The sequence below is a fragment of the Cucurbita maxima genome, unplaced genomic scaffold, assembly GCF_002738345.1.
Source record: "Cucurbita maxima cultivar Rimu unplaced genomic scaffold, Cmax_1.0 Cma_Scf00004, whole genome shotgun sequence".
NCBI classification, from domain to species: domain Eukaryota; kingdom Viridiplantae; phylum Streptophyta; class Magnoliopsida; order Cucurbitales; family Cucurbitaceae; genus Cucurbita; species Cucurbita maxima.
In genome coordinates, this window is record NW_019272020.1 from 2,895,128 (window position 1) to 2,919,912 (window position 24,785).

The window sequence follows — 24,785 nt, forward strand, 5'->3', positions numbered from 1 at the left end:
ATGTGTATGATCATAATAGCTTCATAGAGTAGTTGAAGCATTGTAGTTTGGAACCGTTCGGTAATGGAGCTCCATTCCGGCTGCTTTGTTGCACCAGTTCTCTTCTTCAATTCTCTCGCTGGCGGCTTCTTGCCAATGCTTAGCGGTGACATATCGTTGCCTAGATCTAGAAAACGATCAAACCTGAAATCAACCCATTTCAATCATAAAAATATTAATAAAGAAAAAAGAAACTGCTGCTTGCGGCAAGGTAAGGGTTTGGTGGAGGGATGAGGATGGAGGAAGAAGAAGATTGTGAACGCAAGGGCATATAGTTCATGTAAGGGCGTTCAGTCCAATTACTCTCGACAAAAAAAGATGCACAGATTTTACCGGAGAACCATTTCTCTCTTCAACAATCCACCATCTGCATTACTACTCACGAAATCGAACAGCCCATTAACCTTCTTTCTCAGAAAACCGCACTTGTCTCTCTCTCTGTCGCTAATAAGTTCTCACACGAATCCCAATTGCACAACAGAGACTGGAGGTTTTGGGCCTATTCACCTGAAAACTACTCCGCATGACTCCACCAATGATAGAGACGCCGACGAATTTTCCGCTGACGTCGAAAAGGTGTACAGGATTCTAAGGAAATTCCACACCAGGGTTCCGAAACTCGAGCTTGCTCTGCAGGAATCCGGTGTCGTTTTACGCTCTGGTCTTCCGGAACGAGTTTTAAGCCGGTGTGGCGATGCCGGAAACTTGGGTTACCGGTTTTTCGTCTGGGCTTCGAAGCAACCGGGTTACAGGCATAGTTATGAAGTGTATAGAGCTATGATTAAAACCTTGGGGAAGATGAGACAGTTCGGAGCCGTTTGGGCGCTGATTGAGGAAATGAGAAAAGAGAATCCATACATGTTAACGCCTGAAGTGTTCATTGTTTTGATGAGGAGGTTCGCTTCCGCCAGAATGGTAAAGAAAGCAGTTGAGGTGCTTGATGAAATGCCCAAGTATGGGTGCGAACCTGATGAGTACGTATTTGGGTGTCTTCTTGATGCTTTGTGTAAAAATGGCAGTGTTAAAGAAGCAGCTTCGCTATTTGAAGATATGAGAATTCGGTTTAATCCCACTCTGAGACATTTCACATCATTGTTGTATGGTTGGTGCCGAGAAGGCAAGATTTTGGAGGCGAAGCATGTATTGGTCCAAATAAAGGAAGCTGGTTTTGAGCCGGACATTGTGGTTTATAACAATTTACTTGGTGGGTATGCTCAAGCAGGGAAAATGCGGGATGCTTTTGATCTGTTGGAGCAAATGAAGAAAGTGAACTGCGGGCCAAATGCAGCTTCTTATACAATTCTGATTCAGGCGTTCTGTAAGATGGAAAAGATGGACGAGGCAATGCGTATTTTGGTCGAAATGCAAGGGAGGGGATGCGAGGCAGACGTTGTGACTTATACAACTCTGATAAGTGGATTTTGCAAGTGTGGGAACACAGACAGAGCATATGAGATATTGGATAATATGATTCAGAAAGGCCATGATCCTAGTCAGTTGAGTTATTTGTGTATAATGATGGCGCATGAAAAGAAGGAACAGCTGGAAGAGTGTATGGAACTCATGGAAGAAATGAGGAAGATTGGTTGCTTACCAGACCTTAACATATATAATACAGTCATAAGGTTAGTATGCAAGTTGGGGGAGCTCAAGGAAGCTGTTCGACTTTGGGGTGAAATGGAAGCTGGTGGGCTTAATCCAGGTCTTGACACATATATTGTGATGGTTCATGGGTTTCTTAGTCAAGGTTGTCTAATTGAAGCTTGTGATTACTTCAAAGATATGGTTGAAAGAGGTCTATTATCTGCTCCACAGTATGGTACTTTGAAGGAACTAACAAATGCTCTTTTGAGAGATCAAAAGCTTGAATTGGCAAAAAACATGTGGAGTTGTATTACTACTAAAGGAGGTGAACTTAATGTCAGTGCTTGGACAATTTGGATTCACGCACTTTTTTCGAACGGGCATGTGAAGGAGGCTTGTTCTTACTGCTTGGACATGATGGATGCAGACCTAATGCCACAGCCGGATACTTTTGCTAAGCTTATGCGTGGACTGAAGAAACTTTACAATAGACAACTAGCTGTAGAGATCACAGATAAGGTGAGGAAGATGGCTGCAGATAGGAACATCACTTTCAAGATGTATAAGAGGCGAGGGGAGAGAGATTTAAAAGAGAAAATCAAGGCCAAAGTAGATGGAAGGAAAAGAAGAGCACGTAAACGCCGCTGGGGTGGAGTGCACAAAAAGACTAAATCCCTGTAATTTAAGAGCCTTGTCTCGAAGAATGATTCATTTTGGGGTTTCTGTAAAAGATTTGATTTGTAATGGTTGGTGCATCATTACTGCTTCTACAATCCTCCGTCCACCATTTTACTGAATTGATGAGAAGTGTTCTTTGGCTTTCTGATTTAGTTCATTGCAGCCGATATCAATTATAGGTGTATTCTATTAGTGAGGAAACTACACGTGGGATCTTTGTGGTCTAAAACTTGCCACAAGGAGAAGGTTAGTCAAAATGCTTTATTTTTCAGAATGAAGATCTTGTTAAAAAAGGAAGACGGATATCCATTTAACCATCTGTTATGTAGTAACTGTGTTTATTGCACTGATAGAAAACTGGATTTCCTGATAGATTAAGAAAATAGGCCATAGGTGGTGTCATGAACATTCATTCCAAAAAATCAAAAGCCAAAGGTAACCACAGAGGCTTAAGAGGATAAAAAAATCTTTTTCATAGAAACAAATTACAACGCAGTTTTGCTTTATCCATCTAGAACATAATGAATCCCAGTAATGAAAGATTTTACATTCTCAGGCCAAAGATACACTCAATTAGCCAAACTATATGATCCCAAATGTTTCTGTACAACATAAATTCTAAATCACACACAAGGCAGTTTACTCTGGCGGACAGATGTAAAGCGTCAATATTAATATGTACAGGAATTCAGATATTACAGCTGAAATATATAAGATTGTGGTTCAATCTGGGTCCTTGGAGATTTTGCAGTGTTTATTCATTAATATGACTTATCTCTATTTTAACCTCGTTATTTTGTTTTCAAATGTATGCATGTTCATTGTTTCTTCTTATAAATAAGGGAGATGATATTTTCACCTTCCGCTGTATCAGCTTGGTGCAGTAAGCTATTGGGTCAATTTCAAATAGGTATATCCATCTAATCCAACAAATAGTGTTACTACATGGTTCGATGTGAGATCCCACATCGGTTGGAGAGGGGAAGGGCACATTCCTTATAAAGATATAGAAACCTCTCTCTAATAGACGTGTTTTAAAAACCTTAAGGAGAAACTTGAAAGGAAAAGTCTAAAAAAGATAGTATTCGTTAGTGGTAGGTTTAGGTTGTTACACTCTACGTGAGAAATTCACTTTCTCCTCAAGTTCCAGACATCATCAACTTCAGGTATGCATTTTTCTCGATAGAAAACTGTTACCTTTCCTTCAACTTAGACGACTAGTTTGCCTTTCCTTAAGTTCGCCAATATTTGCAGGGTTATACTTGAAGTGATTATGTCCAAAGTAAAATACTTGATACCTCTTCTCCTAGAAGAAATCAAGCATTCCTTTTGTCAGTTCCTTCTATAACTAAATCAGATGTCTCATATCAACCACTTCAAGTTCCTTTATGTTGCCTTTTAGGAAATGATCTGTAATTACGATAATCTGTGTCATCATAGATTTCCTCTTGCAGTGAACAAAAATTAAGAGTAATCAAACTTCGTAATATTGATAGGAAGGCAGAACTGTAGATAGGGGATATGCTATACCTGCAAAAGCTCCTCAATCACATTTTCAAGTGTTATCCTCCTCAGAGAGAGAGAGAGAGAGAGAGAGTTGCTCGTGTTTGAGACGAAGTACCTCATTGCCATCAAAGTCTTGGAGTGTTTTCAGTTCTGCTCTGCGGAACAGAGCTTTATGTTCTTTACCCAGTGAAAGGTTCGATAGCTGGTCAAAACAAAATCAAGCAATCAATTTTCAGGTCTCTGATTCTGTTCTGTTTCCACCCACTGGGGACAAAGCTGCAGTTCATTTCATTCCTGAAAATTTGAATATGAGACTGCATGAACTGAGACTCATATATAGACATGAGGACAAGACTGAGGCCATACATCAACCCAGAAAACAACACCAAGAAGATGACTACTCCAATGCGACTGAAAAATCCTCAAGTGCATCAGCTATATTCAGTACTAGCTTCTTCTTCTTGACTGGTTGGTGTTGGTTCAGAAGAGGAGCTTCAAAAGCTAGCTACAAAGCACTTAAATTCTCGGGACAGGAAAAAGAAGACGTGCTGTGCTGTGCTGTGCTATGCTATGTTTGTTCCTGCTTCGGTTCTGTATGGTTAGTTAATTTGGTTGGCATATTTAGTTTCTTTTGTATAGTTAAGGATTGTACTTCTTATAAGATTGTTTCAATTGTGTTTGGTTTTAAGGTGAGTTTTTAGATTACTTTTGAGAAAAAGACTTTTCTCTAGCAAAACTAGTTTGGTTGTGTTATAGGATTTTCAAAAACAAATTTGATTATAAATCAAACTAATTGAGAATTAAGCTACCGTGAGATTCTATATCGGTTGGAGAGTAAAATGAAACATTCTTTATAAAAGTATGAAAATCTCTTCTTAACAAATTCGTTTTAAAATCGTAAAGTTGACGATGATACGTAATAGACCAAAATGAATAATATCTATTTGCAGTAGACGGTTACAAATGACATCAAAAGCAGACATTCAGCGGTATGCCTATGAACACGGAACCCACGAAAGTGGACGTTCATATTGAGAGGCAACAATGTGCAACTTTAGGATGTCGGCCAGGCCTAGGGCAGGAAAGATGAGCTCAAGGCTTGGCCTTGTGGGTTTGGATGGGCTGAGTACGGCTGACAGAAATGCCGTCAATTCAATTATTGCAAAAGCGCGTGACACTGTGCACGTTGAAGGGTCCCGCCAATGCTCTTTTCTCTTACTACTAAGCATCCCATCACATCAACCGCTAAAATTACAACGCTTTCCTTTCTTTTTCCCACTGCCATTTCTTCTCTCTCTCGCTCTTTTCCCTCTCCTTAGATGAAACTACGCACAATAACTAACCAAACCCAAAAAAGGGGAAAATTAATTTTCAGATCCAAGATCTGGACTTTCAGACACTAAATGCTGCTGCTTTCCTTCTTCTCTTATCTGATCTAAGGTGATTTTTCCAGATCCCATCAAGTTTCTGTTACCTGTGCGTTTGTTTCCTTTATCCATTCTTTTATCTCAATCTCTGTAGCTTGTTCACAACTTGAAAGGTTTCTGCTGCCTTTGTATTTATCTCTTGATACTGGGGGTGAAACACATCGACCCACAATGCTACATTACATCGATCTATGTGCTTCTTTCAGTTTCCAGTATGAAATTGCATTGTTTTGCATCGGATGGTGTTTGTTTTTTCCCCCCTTCAATCGTGGGCTAAATTTGCTTCGTTTCTTTAACTTTCTCGGATTTTATTTTCTGGGTTTTAAATCTCTGAAATTATAGGTTATAAATATGTGTTCTGTATGGAGGCCATAGATGATGATTTGAAAATTAGATTGAGCTGTGCAGTTCGTGTTGTTTGCTGATTTAGTTTTGGAAGTTTACTCTTGAAATTTGCATCCTTTTGATTTACTCGATTTTGATGGGTGGGTGCTGGAAGTGGGGGATAAATAGACATGAGTGGCCACAGGCATCTAGTATCTGGAAATTCCCTCATGGGTTTCATTCTAGTGTCGGTGGCTTTCTGTAACAAGTTGCTACTTTCAGGAGAATGATTTTTTGAACTGAATTTTGGTTCCATGGAATCATATTGTCTATTTAATGGACATGCAATCTTACTATCGGTTGTTTATGTTTTCATCAAATGCAGAATCATATTCTTTTGAACTATTAATCATGCAAAGGAGGCAACCTACTTCCACGCGCCGCAATGGAAGCTTTCCATTTGCTGGGGCTCTAAATGCGAAATCAAAATCATCTCCCCTGTTATCTATTTGCCTGGTCCTTGTGGTAATTTTCATGATTAAGAATCAGTTTTCTTTCCTGATTTATTTTATATTTCTTATCGTTTTCTATATATTATTGCGGTGGTTGGATGATAATCCGTGATTTCCAGAGTAACGTTACCACTCAGTAAAACATAATCCATTGGTATTCCAATTTTGATTTTTTTTGTGGGTTCTCACAGGGAGCAGTTCTTCTACTTGTCTATGCATTTAGTGGACCAGGTTTGTATTTGATTTACAATTTCTAGACTTCTCAATTCATGATATGTTTCCAAGTAGTTTCGGGTGTAGACTTTGATTATAGTCGAGGAAATGAACAATGGGGATTATTGTCTCATTCATTGAACAACTATTTATCAATGCAGGTTCATTTGGAGGCAACAAGATAGTCAGCAAGATTGAAGGTACATTAAGTTTTCCTTTGTAACCTCCTTGACATTTAGGGATCAGGCGTCTCTCCCTCTTTATCACATTTTCATGCAATATTTGCCCCTTTGAGCATTCTTTGCTTTCTTTCACATCACAATCCTTCGTTTTTGAATCTACGATTACTGAGCAACTGATAGATATTTTCCTTTGGGTAAGATCGAAGATGAAATACTGCCCCCATCATTTTGCACTACATGAAAAATGAAAGAAAAAACAACTTCATCCTTCATTGCTTGTAAACAGAGCACTCAACAATTAAAACATAACAGTAGCTTTGACACTTTCTTTGTACTTTATCTGCCATGTCTGAGCCTCCCAAAAGAAGAATCCTTGTTGAGACATTTACTCTTTCTAGACATTTTATCTTCCATAAGCCGTTGATAAGTCCCTTGGGATCAAAGATTAAGGTGTGAATTCTTTGCCTGGGAAATGACCCGAGGAGCCCAATTTCCAAAGTCTACTATCTTTCCTCCCAACAACCCCTGGGGGTTGCAATTTTATACTGTTTGTTTTCCTCCGTATCTTGATTCACTGGGGACAAATGATATCACATTTGTGTTTCTTTTGTTTGTTCTTGATGGGTTATTTTTAACGAACTTGCATGGTAAAGCCTGTAATATTGAAGAACTTCTACGGTGGTTTGATGATCTCGATCAATTTTAGTTACAGCAACTTGTAAAATGTAATGATTTGATAGTTGATCCTGATGATGCTTCTATAAGATTTGATTGCATCTATGAGCATTTACTGTCAAAATTGAACCTACAGGTGATTTTTCATGCACATTGGAGTTGCTGAAAGCAGTACCCATCTTAAAGAAAGCATATGGCGACAGTATGAACAAAGTTTTGCATGTTGGTCCGGATACCTGCTCTGTGGTATCTAAGCTATTGAAAGAAGGTGAAACAGAAGCATGGGGCATAGAACCATATGAAATTGAGGATGTTGATGGAAACTGCAAATCACTTGTGAACAAAGGCATTGTTCGTGTGGCGGATATCAAATTCCCTCTACCCTATAGAGCAAAGTCATTTTCTCACGTTATTGTGTCAGATGCAATGGATTACCTATCCCCCAAATACCTGAACAAAACTCTTCCGGAATTTGCAAGGGTTTCTTCTGATGGTCTTGTTATATTTTCTGGTAACTTTTTGAAAGCTCTATGCAACATCGTAATGATTGCTTTCCATTGCATCATAATTTCATTACCAATCACTTTGTTTTAAATTCATCATTGGCAAATATTTTTTGAAGTGTATCTACTTCACTATGGAAACTCCACAATCGTGTGGTGAATGACCTCATTGAATGTTGGATGCTCTGCTCCTACTAAAAGTACAAGTTGGGTAGAGAGGATTTGAATCTAGGATGGAAAACTTAAGTCAACTAGGATTTTCCAGTTGAGCCATCACTGTGGAGTAGAATTACTTTGTTTTGTGATAAAAGCAGCTACTACTGTTCAAATATTACACTTCTTTTCTTGACCCACAAGGAACCAATTGGAGAGTTCCTTTTAGCTGATTGTCATTATAGCAAGCATACATAATTATTTGGACTATAAATCTTGTCCCCACGTTATGGATACAGAGAAATATTTAATAAACTAAGAGTCTTCTCTATTGCGTAACTTGTTTCTCCTTTTCTTCTTGCTAACAACGTTTTGATGTTGGTCTTCATTATTTCTTATCCGACGTTAATATCCTCTATTTGATAAAGGTCTGGTGACCTGCTACTCTCTCCTTTTTGTATAGGTTCACCTGGTCAGCAGAAAGCAAAAGTAAACGAGCTAACAAAGTTTGGACGGCCGGTAAGCTACTACTTATAGCATGTTATATGGATCTTGTGTGCCATTTTTATTGTGTATACTCATGCTTCTTCTTCTCTTTTTTTTTTTTTTTTTTTTTTTTTTTTTTTTTTTTTTTTTTTTTTTTTTTTTTTTTTTTTTTTTTTTTTTTTTTTTTTTTTTTGTGTGTGTTTTTCACATAAAATTATAAACAATATGGATAATGTGTAAATTCACGGATCTACTTGCTCGTGGAACTATAGTGAGTAGACGAGCTCTTAAAACAAACTCCTATGGCTTTCATAACTGTGGTTTAAGTTATGTTACAGCTAATAAGCTGTAGACATCTAGGTATTGATATTTTCCTCTTTGCACAATTTCTGCATGAATCAATCGTCAGGGAAAATTGCACATTGCCCTGCGCCTCCCCTCAATTAGGGATATCTGTTGTTCATTTAATTATTTTCTAGAATTACTTCAATCTTGAATTGGATGAGTTAAGGCCGTAAGTAAGTAGTTAGAGCATATTATTTATGTGGTATACTTGAGAGGTGCATAATATGGTTGTGTGTGATTTCATTAATGTAATGGATGCATTACTTCATATTTGAAGGCCAAAATGAGGAGCTCGTCTTGGTGGATTCGATTTTTCACCCAAACAAGCTTAGAAGAGAACGAAGGCGCTGCCAAGAAATTTAAGCAAGCAGCATCCAAGCAGTCTTACAAGCCCGTCTGCCAAGTTTTCCATCTCAATTCATACCATTGATATCAAATCATAAGATATGACATTATTTCTTACCCTCTTTTTTGTCTCCTTTTCTTGTCATTCTTATGTTATAAACAAACATAAAAGAAGCTAGACAGGTGGAGAATCAGCAATTGATGTACGCGTTTTTTCTTTTCTTTTTCTTCTTTCGGTGGTGGGGTTGGGGAAATGTTATTGGCACAAAATTGTCAACACGGGAGATTTTAGTGTTCTCAAGGTTACTATATATATATATATATTAATTATTTTTATTTAACGAGATGAGTACTACTGATGGTCGTATCGTTTTGGCTCGTGGCTTTCTTAGTATATTTTCTGCCTATATTACTCATCATGCCCACTGATCCAACTCTGATCTGATGTATCCTGCTGACATGTTGATATTGTATAATAATTTATCTTCTGAACTGTATACTCTTGTTTCGGCTGGAATTTTTTTTTCTCTGTTCTTTTCATCTTCTAGCTGCAGCTATGAATACAGTTATGCCAAGTAACTTGAACACAATGGCTGTCCTCTGAATCCATGCACCCTTGAAATTTTTGTAGTACATAGAATTGAGTTGGTATTAAATGGTTCTGTTATACCAAAATCTAGATTTCTCCCTAATGGCTTCCAATTATGCATCAACAGAGTCTGGGAATGAGATTCTGTGTTTTCTTTCAACCCTGTAGTTTATAGAAATGACTTCGACTCGAATTGGCCTAATCTTTGAAGGTTCTACGAAACTTATCTCATGCCCCCTCTTTGGGTAGAAATTAGTTTTTTTTTTTAAAAAAAAAAACCTTTTAATTGGATTAGTTGTATATGTAAGTATCCTGTCATGCTTAAGTTTACAGATTTGAATATTATGCAAGATATAGCCGGCCACCTACACAGCCCTGTGATGAAGAAAATCAATCAGAGGGTAGTATGAAATTTGAAAAACAGAGGCTCAGGATGCGAGTGAAGCTGTTGTTTGATATGATAGAGGAGAACAACAACCAAGCCACGTGTAACCGTGCCAACTTTGACGATCAAAGCCAAACTTGGATAGATTTTATTCAAAGGTTAGAAATTGGCTAATTATGATTAAACCAAGAAATCATTTTGATCTTACTGGTACGGTTGAGGTTGAAAAGAGGACATAAGTGTAAGCAGCAGTCGGGTTCTCTTCTTTACAACCAATTTCTGCCAACATTGATATAGTATTATTATTAAGAACATGGAAATTGTTGTTACCAGAATGATGGGTCCTTATCTGACTGGGTCAGGGTCCTTGAATGTTGTGTGAAATGCTGGTTCATATGTCTATCTGGCCCCATCTCAGCTCTTGATGTTTCCCATTTGGGAACCCATCATCCAATCATTATTAATTTTCCAGATTACAAACTATAAGTATTCATCTCAGTAAACCCAGCTGGATGTGGGTCTCAACCCAACTTCCTTCATGGGCCTTCAAAACAATCACACACAGCAAAACCAAAAAATGGGCTAGCTTCATTTGAATCATTCTTTCTCGAGAGCTTTTGGGTTTTCATTTTTGGTTTTCGACATGAAGTTAGAATTTGTGTAGAGAGAATGGTTTGTATGTATGAAGTAGTCGTTTTCATGTGTTTTAAGACATGACAGCTTAGTCTGTAGTTATGTGGTGGACCTTGCCTAGCTAGCTGATGCAAATAGCTACAACTCCTGTTTGCAGGCACATGAGCAGTCACACACTGTTGAGGCCACAAGGCGGCCCCAAACTCCAAACTCACCACCACCCTGTGTTCAATAAACCAATGGCATGCATTGTGGCATCAAACCCTGGCTAGTTTTAGCTTCATTCCATCTGGTACTTTTCTTCCAAAAGAACCCAACTTTTTTAATAAGTTGGGTCAAAAAACCAGTAGAAACAAAAGGTAGTTAAATCAGAGTGGAAGTGGAAGTGTTAGGTAGCAGAAGAGAAAACAGCTGGATTTTGGAGTGGAGTGTAAGGAAAATGGTCCATGCAGAGTGTGATCAAAGCTTAGCGGCTAATGACCCACTTGCATATACTTGGGTTTGGGACACATCCTGGTCTACACCACTTCAATGCTCCTTTCAAGTTCATAATAAATAGTTTGGGCGGTTTGGATTTCTTTTTGGACTCCCAAACATTTCTTTTCCTGTTGTCTGCTCCATAATCTACAGATCCACCAAATTCTAGTCAATTCCCGATCATTGGATGTCTGGATGTTTTTTTCCCCCCCCCCCTTCTTTTTCCATATTTTGACAAGCAATTTGGTCTCTGACAAAACAAGTATTAGATTGAGTTAGAGGAGCAATGGCTGCCACGGTTTGTTCCATCAGTTATGATCTCAATAGAGACTTAATTATAATTAGGGAGATGATTAGTGAGAGTATTAATTGAAGCATAGAGTAGAGAAAGGAGGAGGGGAGGGGGTTAAAAGGGTCCTACAAAATTGAAGAGAAGAAACAAGATGGTCCATGGGAGTGTCTCCTCGGAAGAGGGTGAGGAATGGAGTAACGTGAGGGATCATGTTAGTTGTCACCGTAAGAGTTTGTCTGAAACGGTCACTGAATATATCTTCTGTGCAAGGTTTAAATGGCGGTGGTGGGGGCAATTAACCCACCTTTTCACATGCCCTAATAACTTCTTTTCCTACAAATCACGTGCCCCTTCTTAATTAATTAATTATTACTTTCTTAACTTTCCGATATTGTTCGCTTTGACCTAGTCTCACAATTTTAAAATACGTGTACTAGAGAGAAGTAACCGATGAATGCATGTGATATGTAACCTTAAACTTATGGCCTTAGGTGGTTATAGTTTATGTTAATTTGGTTAGTACAACGTTAACCTTAATTTGCACCCACCTACGTAACTGTCCACAACTTGAATGCATTAACATCTGTCTTAATCCTTCACTTGTATGTGTTAATTTAATTTTTCCACCTTCTGCAGTGTTGTCTTCAACTGTATCAGTTAAAACAACACATGTTTAGCTCTCTTTTTTTTTTTATTGGGTTTTTTAAAATTACTTAATTTATCCTCAAAATCAAATATTTAATTAAAGTGAATAATAATTATAAATAAATAATAAAAAAAAAAGTAGGAGGATGTGATTAGAGAAGTGAAAGCATAATAAGAATAGTAAGAAAGTGAATTAATGGAGGAGGAAGGATGTAATTAGTCCAACAAAGATAAGCCCAAAATCATATCAATAAGAGTGGTATTATTGGGTTAATGTTAGTGTGGAAAAGCAAGGAGACCCAATTAATTAATAAACCAACTATATAATAATATATAAGAGGGAGTATATGATATGGTTTTCTAATCAAGAAATTTGGCATCTTTCTACCATGTCCTTCCCTTGTCTGCCCGCTGCCCAACCCTTTATTGTCACACATTTTCATTTTGCATCAATCAGATCATTCTACTAAAATAAGCGACCCCTAATTTATTACACCCTCTACATTTTCCTCTTCATCCAAGTTCCACATATGAAATTACCTTACCACCCTCCTTCCAATCTCTCTCTTCTACACCTTTGTAATGCAAAATTTTCACCAAAAATGGCTGTTTTTTTTTTCTTTTTTCTTAAGGCTCCCACCGCTTGCCGATATTGTCTGCTTGAGCCTATTATGTATCGCTGTTAATTTCACATAAATTGAAAAATATGGGGGAGCGAAAGTGGGTGTGACTACATACTTAAAGAAAGAAAACCCTACATCTTTTACTTTTACTATGTACATATTAATTAAGACAAGCTAAGGTAAGCTTTGATTTTAAGTTTGGCATGGATCAATAATATGCATTAGCTGACCCATAAAGACAGCAGGTTTAGGAGGATCATTAGATGATATCATAATAACCCTAAAGAGATAAAGAAAATGATAATAATTGGAGAAAAGACTAAGTAAATAGTGGATGGATAATTGTAATTCATCCATTACATTCATGTGAATGAGTGTTCTTTACTTTTTAGGGCCGACATTTCCTTGTCTAAATTTTGACTTTTTTCTATTTTTTTTAATATATAAAAACACCCTAGGTGCCATGTGGCAAGTGCCATGTGGCAAAATCCAACAGCTGAGTGGACACCGGTTAACTACGTAGGGGAAAATTAATATTAAAATCTGCCACCCAATATAGTTTTACCATTCACTTGCTGATCCAAATATTCACACAATTTCTACCGCTAAAAAAAATGTAACTGCCGTAATATTTACCACAAAATGTGAATAGATATGGTTAATTGGGATTGAAAGTTCAATATTCACAACTTTTAGATCAATAATAAAGAAAAATATAAATTAACTAAATCTTAAAAAGGAATATCTAAGATATATTCAAAAACTAATAAATTAAATCATAAATAAAAATATTAATGAATATGTAAGATATATTTAAAAACTAATATATTTTTCAAATATTAATTAAATATTCAACTAATTCATAAGTTGGGAGGAATATAACCATCAAAATATGCATCCAATGGGCCATCGACGAATTTTATATTGATTTCTTTAAAATTATTACTTTTAAAAAGTTTTGTAGAAAAGTCTTTGTTATTTTGTTGCACATTTGATGTTCAAAATACTTACCAACCCCGAAATTAGGTGTGTGTCTACAGACATAAAGTAGGGGGGTTTTTGCTGCCGACGGACATGAAGTTTTGGTACGAGCCCTGTTTTGTCCAACCTTTTGAGCGCTTACAAAGTGTGTTTGTTGAGCTGAAATGGACGGGTAATTAGAAGATGGAACTTAACCCAAATCAAATTAATCAATTAATTAACATTAAGGTTGAAGCAGAGAGAAAGACAATGGCAGACACAGTGTGGGTGGGGATTGTGCAGTCAGGGGACATACGGGCCCCGACCCACTGTTCCTTTCTTCTTCTTTGAGGCTCAGGTGGGTCTATTTCCCCATCTTCTCTACTCGATGCTGTCGGCCTCCTCTTACTACGAACCCTCTTCCTTTAATGTCTGTTTCTGTGGTTTCCCCCAACAATTAACCCTCAGATTAAACATTCCTAATCCCATCCATTCCTGTTTCATCTTCCATATCAAAATCATCACTTAAATCCATAAACACTCTAATTAAATGATTCATTTTTATTATCTCTAATTCCTATAATCATAATAATGTAAAACGCGTTATTTATAGAATATATATATTTTGTCTCTTATTTTATTTAAATTATTAACATTTATATTGAAATCAGAACCTAGACCCCACATGTGGTCAAAAGTTTTTGTTGTCATATCTACGTGGCCTATGGATTTTGTGCTATAAATATGTTTGCTAGAGAGACCTCTCCAACCCAAACATTCCAACCAAGACTTCCTCTCTCTCTCTCTCTCTCTCTCAACAAATTTCAACCTCACTAACCTCTCTATCTCATAATCTCTTCTTAGCAATTCCTCAACGTTAATCTCTTCTTAGCTAAACAAAATGAAGATGCTATCCACAAAGGCTACGTGCAACTCCCACGGTCAAGATTCCTCCTACTTCCTAGGGTGGGAGGCTTATGAGAAGAATCCCTTTGATGAGGCTTCTAATCCTAAGGGCATAATTCAGATGGGTCTTGCGGAGAATCAAGTAATTGATTATTCATATTCTACCATTTTGGCTACCTTTCTTATGCCTCAATTATTCACCTTTTCTTCTTCCTCTCATTTTGCAGCTATCATTTGACCTTCTTGAATCATGGCTCACAAAGAACCCTGACGCAGCCAGCTTCAAACGAGATGGCCAATCCATTTTCAGGGAGCTCGCTCTCTTCCAAGATTACCACGGTTTACCCGCATTCAAAAAGGCATTGGTTGAATTTATGGCGGAAATTAGAGGGAACAAAGTAACATTTGAGGCTAATAACATAGTCCTCACAGCTGGCGCAACTTCAGCCAATGAGACACTTATGTTCTGCCTTGCCGAGGCTGGCGATGCTTTTCTCCTCCCAACTCCATACTATCCAGGGTCCGTATTCCTATAATAATCAATCTTTACTCAAACTTGAAGCTATATTAAGAATCATAATTCTGATCTTTACTTGCACTTGTTGTACAAACAGATTTGATAGAGATTTGAAATGGAGAACCGGCGTTGAGATTGTACCAATTCATTGCACCAGCTCCAACGGCTTCCAAGTCACCCAACCGGCTCTCGAGCAAGCCTATAAAGAAGCCGAAGCTCGCAACCTACGTGTCAAAGGCGTGTTGGTCACAAACCCATCCAACCCATTGGGCACCACAATGAGCCGACACGAACTCGACTTGGTTTTTGACTTTATAACTTCCAAAGGCATTCACTTGATCAGTGACGAGATCTACTCCGGCACCGTTTTTGGGTTTCCGGGATTCGTGAGTGCGATGGAGGTGCTTAGAGAGAGGAGCAGCCAGGAGGAGGAGGTTTGGAAGAGAGTACATATTGTTTACAGTTTGTCCAAGGATTTGGGGCTTCCAGGTTTTCGCGTTGGTGCAATTTACTCCAACGACGACATGGTGGTGGCTGCGGCTACCAAAATGTCTAGCTTTGGATTGGTGTCGTCTCAAACACAATACCTTCTCTCAGCCATGCTGTCCGACAAGAAGTTCACTAGAAACTATATCTCCGAGAATCAAAAAAGGCTGAAACAAAGACAAAAGATGCTGGTATCTGGTTTGGAAAAGGCCGGTATTAACTGCCTGGACAGCAATGCAGGGTTGTTCTGTTGGGTGGACATGAGGCATTTGTTGGAGTCGGACACGTTCGAATCCGAGCTAGAGCTGTGGAAGAAGATAGTGTACGAGGTGGGTTTGAACATTTCTCCTGGCTCATCCTGCCACTGCTCCCAACCAGGGTGGTTCCGTGTTTGCTTTGCCAACATGTCCGAATCAACATTGAAACTAGCTATTCGAAGATTGAAGTCGTTTGTAGCAGAATTGAGGTCCGCCGCTTCTCCAAACGCTCAGTCCCAATTAAACAATGACAACAAATTTTGCAAGAACGTCAAGAAAAACATTTTCACCAAATGGGTTTTCCGGCTATCGGTTCAAGAAGCCAACCGCAAGCTGCAACATGAACGATAGCCTGGTTTGATGAACACATTCATCGTCCATATTTGGGGAATTTCTTTCCTTTCATTTTTTTTTTTTTTTTTATCTTGTTGAAATATTCCAAATTACAAATTTGCATACTGTAATTAAAAAAGTGCACTCGGTCCCTTGTGGGATTAGTAGTGGCTTTAATTACATAATTAATTATTAATATTCCATTAATTCCTCGGCCTCTATTTCTCTCACTAATTAACATTACAATATTATCAAATAATTCTGCTTCAACTAATAACTAAAATATATAGAGGACCATAGTTCATATTTTCCATAAATAAATAAAAAAAAAAAAAGTCAGAAGCTTAAATAATATACTCTAAATTATAAATTAAAAAGAAAAAAGAATTGAAGTATATGAAGAATCAAATGAATGAATTTTCCAACGTGGAGGATTTTATGGGAGTTGTTATCATGTGTTGAAACGATAAATATAATGGTTGGCCATGTGAGAAGATTTTATCTTTTATTTTATTTTATTTTATAATATATAACAAAGAACAATAATAATAATAATAATAATAATATGAAGAAAGAGATGGCTTGCAAAGGTAGCGGTGGTGGCGAGGGAAACGGCGCCGTTGGCGAAAATAGCGGCGGATGACAGTGGGGGCGGGGGGGTGTATACTAAGAAGGTCTGCCGACATGAGCCTGTTTTGTTTGGTTGAGTCATTGGTTGCCCAACCCAAACCGACCTCCTTCTCTTACATACCCAATAAGTCTGTGATGTTAAGCATTCTGTGTTGTGTTTTGTTTGTGTACTGCAAAACAACGCCAATCCCAAGTGGGTTGTTGGTCAGATTTGGCAAACACAGTCAAAGCAAGCATTATTATGTGGGTTTCAATGCTAGGCCCTCCCAGGATCAAACTTTGTCCCCATTGCATAACTTTCATTTTTTCTTCTAAAAAACCTTCCTTTACAAAAATTATGTAAAAATGTGTAACGATACTACCGGTTCTATTCAAGTAAATCGTCAATAATTATCAATTCTGTAAGCATCGTCTTAAAATGTAAGATAGAATTTGACAAAACAAAAAAAAATAAAATAAATAATAGACTGATGATTAAAAAAAAGTGGAAGGTAATTTGATATGTGTAGGATTTAGTGGGTGTGAAAAAGTAGGATGTCTCATCGAAAAAATACACGATTCTAGAACGATAAAGATTGCCGACAAATCACCCTTCTCTCTAACATCTCCCAAATCCAAGCCCTTCCTTTGTATCCAAAACATGATTATGACATCCAGTCCAGTCAAATCTAATCCTCCATACCAATACATGCATTTATATTTGCTTCCAAATTCAACTCCTTCATTGTTTGAACTACTCAAACCCATGCACATAGACAACATTAGCTTAACCTTATGTATTTATCTATCATATTGATATAATCCATTTTTCCTTCCTTACCCATTATCTATCTCAATTTAATTATGTTATGTTATTTAATTAACTTTATAATATGTTTGAATTATTTCACATATTATCGATAATTATTGTATTTCCACATGGCCATACCCAGTATTCAAAGGGGTATCAAGAATATACTTCATAATTAAATGTATCATGCCTTACCAGTTTTAATTATTGGATATGATTAACACAAGTTAGTTATAAAGATCTTAGAATATCTCTGTGAATTTTATTGTATCTTCCATAATAGAATAAACTGTTTATTTATTATAAATTATCAAGATTGGTTAAGATACATTAAATAATTACACCACAAAATGATTATAGGAATTGTTTTTTTATTCAAATTATATTATTACGTTACTCTGAAGATATATATATATATATATATATATATTAGGAAATTATAAGAATGGGTGTAAAAAGGAATTAAATGGCTGACGTATATGTCATGTGCCTGTACTAAATATAGGCGCCTACCCACCACCATATTATCTTTATTTCAACTTTCTAACGTCAAATTAAGGGGAGGGGCCACAAATATATATTCATTTTTTTTATATATATATATATTCGGTATACCTTATATAATTATTTTGAATTATTTCACTATTTTATTTATAGTTTTGAAAAATATAAATATATATTTTTATTTTTTGCACATAGAAAAATATTATTTATTATGAATCAAAATTTAAAATTAGTTTAATATTCTTAAAATACTTAAACTTAGTCAGCTTGCAACGACCATTGAAGTTAGGGTTTGAAAATAAAATATTAGTTTATTTAAAAAAAGATACGGAAATATTTATAACCAAGTTTTGCAGTTTGAATTAGGTGGTGGGGACAATCAAGTTAAAAACATCACATGAAGAAAAACCAAAAACAAGAGAATTTTGGTCGATCTTTTTGGGTGTTGGGGTTTGACTAAACCCGTTTGTGCCTCAAAACTTGCCCGGTTTCGGTTGGCCATTTATTTTTATTTTTTTAATACTTTTATTAATTAATTAATTTAATACTTAAGTTCAACGAGAGCACACTGATTTCCGCGTAATGGTTCCTCACTACAATCCCTTCATTTATTTATTTATTTGATATTTCAGTATCAATGATCATGTAAATAAGCTTTTATTTGATTTTGGGCGGTGCAAAAGCCAAGATATAATCTTTGATTTCATTTTCTATTTCAAGAATCTCAATTAAAGAAGCCTTCATACTTTTAATTCAAGTAAGTTTGACTAAGAGAGGTAATTAATGAAGGATGTTGGTAAACACAGCAATTAGCTAATCAACAAGGCTTTTCGCACAGAGACATCCAAGTAATATAATCAAAGGACATGAAAACCTCCATTGAAAGACATGGTTTGGGACGAGCTCTTACACCATTTATATCACCCATATTCAACCATGATGTCAACTTAACAAAATCATTTGGGACATTGACAAGAAACCCATACATATCAATATTTAAATAATCGAGTTCCCGTTTGATAATGATTTTATTTTTCTTATATAGGTTTGTTGTTTATTCTATTTTCTACCCGCTTTTGAATTCTTTGTTAAATTATACAACAGCGGAAAAAAAAATATATATAATTATAATGTATACCCTACATTTAAAATAATAATAATAATTATGGAAGAAAAACATATCATTTTTGTTTAACGTGGGATTGGTAATTAATCAACAAGATAAGCTAATAATGGAGAATAATTGAAACTAGAAGGTGAGGTTTGTTGCATGATTATTATTATTATTAGCAAATCTGAAGTAACTAACTCTTTGATCTCTCTCAAACTAAAACTAAGATACATGATGGTATGGATGTGATGTGGGTTTCACGTGAACGAGTTATGTGTAGCACATGCATGGTAAAAAGGGAACATAAAACATCTGCATGCAAATATAATATATATATACATATAGATGCATGCTATAAATACATGATGTTATTATAAAGAGATATTAGGATTATATATAATTTTTGTTAAAAGAGAGTTGATAAGGAGCAAGTGTAGTGGGTGTTCCTGTGGTGATGCCTATGCAGCATGAGACAAGGAGGCCCAAAGGAACATGACACGCCCTTCTTACACCTCCATTAATATCTTCTCCTCCTACACTTGTAATCTTTATAATGGACTTTGTCTCCATTGATTCTCGTGTTTTGAATGATTGGGATGAGAGGATCAGAGGATCACAGCCTTTGTCTTCTCATTTATGGCTAGCTACCTTGCCCACCAAGCAAACCCTACGTCTTTTATCTTTACCGTATTCATTTTCCTTGTCTATTATATATATATATATATATATATATGTATAGTCTTTTTTTTTTTTTTATTGTTCATGTGATATAAAGCTTATTAAATGTGTGTATCCAAGAATCTCGACATACTACAACTTTTATAAATTTAGATTAGAATGGTAGGATTTGTAATAGATTATGGTAGTAAAAAGCTCAAAGACAAAGGGGTTGTGGCATGAGGATCCGAGATCTTGCTTTTGAAAGTTTTGCGATCTATTTGCAGGATATGTTCCTTGACTATCATCTCGCTATCCTTTAACTTTCTTTGACTTTTATTCATGCCGCCTCTGTTTACTGCCACTCTTCATTATATGATATCTACTTTTCTCCCTTGTTTATGCTTTGTATTCATGGTAGTCTGTTAACCCACGAATGCAGTTGAGATAATCGTATGATATTATTAGATTCGAAAAGAAAGGAGTTTGTGTTTGTGTGTAGACTTGGATGGAATTAATAGAAAGTGATAAAAGACATGAGAGGACATGGGAGGGGAAGCATATGCAGAATGTGGAGTGTGTGGAAGGGGAATATAGCCCATTGGAGGATGGGGCGAGGGGCCTTGAATTCAAATCAAAACCATACCTTTCTGTAATACATATAATATACATGTCTGGCACCAACATCTTGCCTTTTTGTTGTTTGGGTCTTAAAGTTGGTGAGTTATCCCTAATATCCCGCTTCATTTCCCCTCTCTTTTTTAAACTTTCCCAAAAAGCCCCTACAACATAGCTACACACTCATCTTTTCCACATGCCTTCTCTGTCACCCACTCCCTCTTCTTTTCATTTTATTTTGATTTAATCACTTGCTTTTCTTGTTTGCTAAAGGGTTTATGGACTTCAATTCTTTTTATTCATTTAACAAAATTATTGTCCTTGCCCAAAGTAGGCCCATAATTAGGATTTAGGAGGGCCTCCAAAACCCTTTGGGCTTTAACCTACTTGACCCGCTTTCTTTAGGGTAAACGTGGCCCATGGGCTGTAAAGCCCAAGTCTACGCCTCGGGTGGAATCTTAGAATCTATTATATATGCCTCTTTCTTTCTTAAGAGGCCCATACTTTTGAATTATGATTATGTATTTTCATATTCAAGCTTCAATCTTCATTAAACCATACATCATGAATTAGTTATTAAATTCCTTTTCAGGATTGAAAGGGGAACAATTTCATTTCTTACTAACTGGTAAGCTTTAAATATTATAGCCTCCCATACGTTTGCCATACATGATATGATTTAGCCATCTATATGTGAGTATGGGAGTTACCTCTCCTTAGTAAACATGTTTTAAAAATGTGAGACTAACGGCAATATATAATGGATCAAAGCGAACAATATCTACTAATGGTGGGCTCGGGCTGTTACAAATGGTATTAGAGCTAGATACATGGTGGTGTGCCAACAAGGACATTAGTTGAAGAGAGGAACGAAACATTCTTTATAAAAGTGTAAAAAACCTTTTCCAGTAGATGTGTTTTAAAACTGTGAGTCGATGCATAATGGGTTGAAGTGGACAATAACTACTAGTGGTGGACTTGAGCTGTTACAAATGGTGTATCTGAGTCGGGACCCTAGGCAGTGTGCTAATGTGATGAGAAGGTAGTGGATGTTGTATTGTGTGTAATAATGGGGGACAAGGATGGTCCAAGATGAGAAGAAAGAGGAGTAATAAGACTGTTGAAGGGTACAGCTGATGTCTGCTCCAAACCAATTATAAAGTGAAACAGGAATCTGATTCTGACACATGGTTACAATGCCGGTTCTAAGAACAAGAGTTGCACATTCATATTTTTGGTTGGAATTACATGGGATGGCTGTTTATGTGGGAAACAAATTCTGTGGACACATGAAGAAAAACGGTGAGAGAAAGCAGCCATTTTTATTTTTATGGATGCTTTAATTGCTACATGCCAAGGCAGTCACAGCCAAACTGCCCCATAAATAACAACCTTCTTCTTCCTTCTACTTCTTCCATTTCACTTTTCACTTCCATCCCTTTCAGCCCCCTCCTTTTTTTTCTTTTTTTTTTTTAAATTAAACTTGAAACGAACGAACTACTTGAATGAGATTCGATTAAAGGGAAAAGAAAAGAAAACCCAGTTTCCAAATTTCCAAAATACAAATTTACAAACCCTCTTGTAATTAAACATAGGTTGATGTCATTGGAGGCAATAGGGTGTAGACTGGGGAAAAACATGATTGTGATTATGATTATGACCAAAACTTTCTTCAAAATCTGAAGAAACCAAGGGAGGATAAACCAAAGAGCTACTTCCCATCCCATATAAACCCTCCAACCCATTTTCCAAATTATGCAATGAATCTCCAAATTCAGTTCCATGGAACATTCCTGCTGTTGGATCCTCCACCTCATTGTTCATTCCATATTGCACGTCTCCTGAAAACTGACCAAAATTTGAACTTTCAAACACTAATGAAGGGAGTTGATGGGTCTCGTCCACTGGGTTCAATTCAAATGGATGATCACAACAAACCAACCTTCTTCCTCCCATTTTAATGATCAACTCCCTAACATCTTGGCCGCTTGTGTTGGGATTTGGATAATATGGGGCTTCATAATCATGATTCAGATTCATGGACACTGCAGCAGGATGAATGATGGCATTATTCATATTCTTATCAAAATCTTGCTTTAGGCTATGAATTCTGCGAACCACAGCTTGTTGCTCACGTTGCTGCTTTCCCAGAAGCTTTTTCTTTAATCTTGTGTTCCAGTAGTTCTTTATGTCGTTATCCGTTCTTCCCGGTAACTGAGCTGCAATTATCGACCATCTACCGAAACAAAAAATTCGGCTCAAATTGATTCATTAAATAATTAGACACGTTGAAGAAAGGTGATTAAAAATAATTTTACCTGCTTCCTATGGTTATGTAGAGGCTGCAAATGATGTTATCTTCTTCCTCTGAGAACCCTCCATGTTTGATGTTGGGGCGGAGATAATTCAGCCATCTCAACCGGCAACTTTTCCCACATCGCTTAAGACCTAACAATTTTTTGTTGATGAATAATTTGATCACTTTAAAACTAGGGATGAAGAAGAGGAATAAATGATTTAATTTGTAGTACCTATTTTGCGAGGCAAGGCTATCCAGTTGCCGCCGGTGCCGAACTGTTCAATATAAGCTTTGAGTCTGGCATCCTCCTCAGGCGACCAAGGTCCTTTTTTGACGTTGGCTTTGTCACAACAAGGAGCTCTTCCCATGTTTTGAAGTTTTTGAGGTATCTGTTTGTGATACCAAGACAATGGTGAGGTTTATATATACCGAGAAAAAAGAAGAAGGAAAGAGAGAGAGAGTAGTAGCTGGAGGAGAAGAGAATGCATGGAAGAAGGAGTCGCAGGAGTTCAAAACAGGGTTATAGAAAAAGATCCCAACTTTATGTTTTAAAAGGTTAAAGAAGTTGAAATTTGGCACCATAGAAGACTTAAAAAACCATTCTTTTTTGTGCTTCACCTTTTCCCACAATCACTTATTGAATTATGTTGTTTACTCCCAAAAAAAAAAAAAAAAAAAAAAACCCATTAGAATTAGAGAGAAGGGAAAGTGATTTGAAGGGTTGTCACATGAGTTTGAGGAAGAGGAAAGAAGGGTTCCAAAGTAACAAAAGTATGCAGAATATTATGATATCATATGGGTGTTACCCTCCATGCTAATCAGAAAAAGTTGGTTTGAATCGGTCAGGGAAAGTTGTTGTCTTTTTCTTTTTCATTTTTATTTTAAATTTGTAAGGAAAAAAGTTGACATGACGGTGGATAGCATTGGGTGGAAGAGCAGGGCTTTTATAGTACAGAAGAGATTTGGTGTTGCTGTGTTTCTACAGCATACTGTTATGAACAATGTTATAATACTTCTACTTCCTCTTGTCATCTCTTCATTTAATTCTTCTAACAAATCATCTTCATCATCCAAATTTAAATCAACAAATTTAGTGAAGTCAAATCAATATGCATAAGGCGGTTTCAGAGTAGGAGACTGACAGGATATATTCTAAACCACAAATAGGTCTCTGCCATGATTTTGGACTCATTTTTACACCAAAAAAGTAGATTATACAACCATGAAAAATGAAAGAAGATTATTGAAATGAAAGGAAAGAAGCAAAAGAAACCCGAATTGTATATCGAAATAAGAAGGGAAATTAATAAGTAAAGAAAAGAAAGAAAGACATATATAGATGTGTGAATAAATGGGTAAATTTTGGTTAAGGTTGGTGAGCGAATGTGAAGAAATAATAATAACAATGAATGATGAAGTGGAAAGGGTTGGAATTAAAGGAAGGATAATAAAATAAGTTGAAGACAAAAGAAAAAAGTTAGAAATGATGGGAACAATAATGGGAGTGGCTTTGTTGAGGTTAGCTAAGAAGTGAAAGAAAGAAGGATTTAATGGGTAATATGGATACCCAATAGCCAATGGGACATACCATTTTGGGACCCAAAAACAAAAAGGGCCTACGAATCTTTGTTTGGTTGTGCATTTTTCCTTCTTTTTAATGGCGTTTTAAGTGAATGTGAATATCTGAAGTTTAAACGGGGAGACGTGTATGATCATATATTTGGGAAAAAATGAACAGGAAGTGCAGGAAAATTCAGAACTTCTAGAAACACATAAATAAGCAAACACGACATTGGGTCGAATTTGAAAATGATATCATGCTTAGCTAACAATGGAATCAGTCTTCCAGATTGGCTTTGGCTAAACCCAAACAAAGTCTTAAAGTAAAGAGCTTAAAATATATAATCAACTTGTTGTTGCTCAATAAAGCTAAAGCTAGAGTCAGGTATGAGGTTTCTCTCGAACCATCTGTTTTAGAACCAGGTGTCCTTTTGAGTTAAAAAGGAAAAGGACCCATTATTTTTTAAAAAGGAGAGGTGCAAAAGGTCAAAAAGTAATTAAAAAAAGCTAGCAGAGAGATGAAGACAAGGTTGAAGATTTC

The 24,785-nt window shown here is 36.6% G+C and overlaps 4 protein-coding genes across 6 annotated transcripts; 3 read left to right on the forward strand and 1 right to left on the reverse strand.

Annotated features, from left to right (window-relative positions):
* The first annotated feature begins 189 nt into the window (after positions 1-189).
* On the forward strand, positions 190-2,447 carry LOC111478047 (putative pentatricopeptide repeat-containing protein At5g65820). Its single transcript, XM_023122124.1, has one exon. The coding sequence runs from the start codon at positions 358-360 to the stop codon at positions 2,302-2,304; it is 1,947 nt and encodes a 648-aa protein (XP_022977892.1). The 5' UTR covers positions 190-357; the 3' UTR covers positions 2,305-2,447.
* A 2,611-nt stretch (positions 2,448-5,058) lies between these two features.
* Positions 5,059-9,339, forward strand: LOC111478536 (uncharacterized protein At3g49720-like). 2 transcript variants are annotated; one of them, XM_023122833.1, is made up of 7 exons: positions 5,059-5,283; positions 5,944-6,083; positions 6,262-6,301; positions 6,445-6,483; positions 7,277-7,651; positions 8,260-8,315; positions 8,905-9,339. In XM_023122833.1, the coding sequence occupies exons 2-7, from the start codon at positions 5,970-5,972 to the stop codon at positions 9,055-9,057; spliced, it is 777 nt and encodes a 258-aa protein (XP_022978601.1). In that variant the 5' UTR covers positions 5,059-5,283; positions 5,944-5,969; the 3' UTR covers positions 9,058-9,339. The 2 variants fall into 2 exon arrangements, with proteins under 2 accessions (XP_022978601.1, XP_022978600.1); XM_023122832.1 differs by having other exon boundaries at positions 5,059-5,247.
* Positions 9,340-14,380: 5,041 nt separating this feature from the next.
* On the forward strand, positions 14,381-16,249 carry LOC111478535 (1-aminocyclopropane-1-carboxylate synthase CMA101-like). The gene is made up of 3 exons (XM_023122831.1): positions 14,381-14,624; positions 14,710-15,002; positions 15,097-16,249. The coding sequence occupies exons 1-3, from the start codon at positions 14,478-14,480 to the stop codon at positions 16,091-16,093; spliced, it is 1,437 nt and encodes a 478-aa protein (XP_022978599.1). The 5' UTR covers positions 14,381-14,477; the 3' UTR covers positions 16,094-16,249.
* Positions 16,250-21,913: 5,664 nt separating this feature from the next.
* Positions 21,914-23,669, reverse strand: LOC111478066 (transcription factor MYB36-like). Of its 2 annotated transcripts, XM_023122152.1 has the most exons (4): positions 23,413-23,669; positions 22,917-23,073; positions 22,704-22,833; positions 21,914-22,621 (listed from the first exon to the last, which is right to left on the reverse strand). In XM_023122152.1, the coding sequence occupies exons 2-4, from the start codon at positions 23,050-23,052 to the stop codon at positions 21,988-21,990; spliced, it is 900 nt and encodes a 299-aa protein (XP_022977920.1). In that variant the 5' UTR covers positions 23,053-23,073; positions 23,413-23,669; the 3' UTR covers positions 21,914-21,987. The 2 variants fall into 2 exon arrangements, with proteins under 2 accessions (XP_022977920.1, XP_022977919.1); XM_023122151.1 differs by lacking the exon at positions 23,413-23,669 and having other exon boundaries at positions 22,917-23,406.
* Between the last annotated feature and the right edge of the window lie 1,116 nt (positions 23,670-24,785).

What these genes read in the sequence shown, in the direction of transcription:
- LOC111478047 (XM_023122124.1), top strand. Translation starts at nt 358, where the DNA reads ATGCACAGATTTTACCGGAGAACCATTTCTCTCTTCAACAATCCACCA.
- LOC111478536 (XM_023122833.1), top strand. Translation starts at nt 5,970, where the DNA reads ATGCAAAGGAGGCAACCTACTTCCACGCGCCGCAATGGAAGCTTTCCA. An exon ending in CTATGCATTTAGTGGACCAG is followed by an intron (nt 6,302 to 6,444) that starts GTTTGTATTTGA and finishes TTATCAATGCAG; the next exon opens with GTTCATTTGGAGGCAACAAG. An exon ending in TGGTCTTGTTATATTTTCTG is followed by an intron (nt 7,652 to 8,259) that starts GTAACTTTTTGA and finishes CTTTTTGTATAG; the next exon opens with GTTCACCTGGTCAGCAGAAA.
- LOC111478535 (XM_023122831.1), top strand. Translation starts at nt 14,478, where the DNA reads ATGAAGATGCTATCCACAAAGGCTACGTGCAACTCCCACGGTCAAGAT. An exon ending in TGGGTCTTGCGGAGAATCAA is followed by an intron (nt 14,625 to 14,709) that starts GTAATTGATTAT and finishes CTCATTTTGCAG; the next exon opens with CTATCATTTGACCTTCTTGA. An exon ending in CCAACTCCATACTATCCAGG is followed by an intron (nt 15,003 to 15,096) that starts GTCCGTATTCCT and finishes TTGTACAAACAG; the next exon opens with ATTTGATAGAGATTTGAAAT.
- LOC111478066 (XM_023122152.1), bottom strand. Translation starts at nt 23,052, where the DNA reads ATGGGAAGAGCTCCTTGTTGTGACAAAGCCAACGTCAAAAAAGGACCT. An exon ending in AGCCTTGCCTCGCAAAATAG is followed by an intron (nt 22,834 to 22,916) that starts GTACTACAAATT and finishes AAAAATTGTTAG; the next exon opens with GTCTTAAGCGATGTGGGAAA. An exon ending in TACATAACCATAGGAAGCAG is followed by an intron (nt 22,622 to 22,703) that starts GTAAAATTATTT and finishes TTGTTTCGGTAG; the next exon opens with ATGGTCGATAATTGCAGCTC.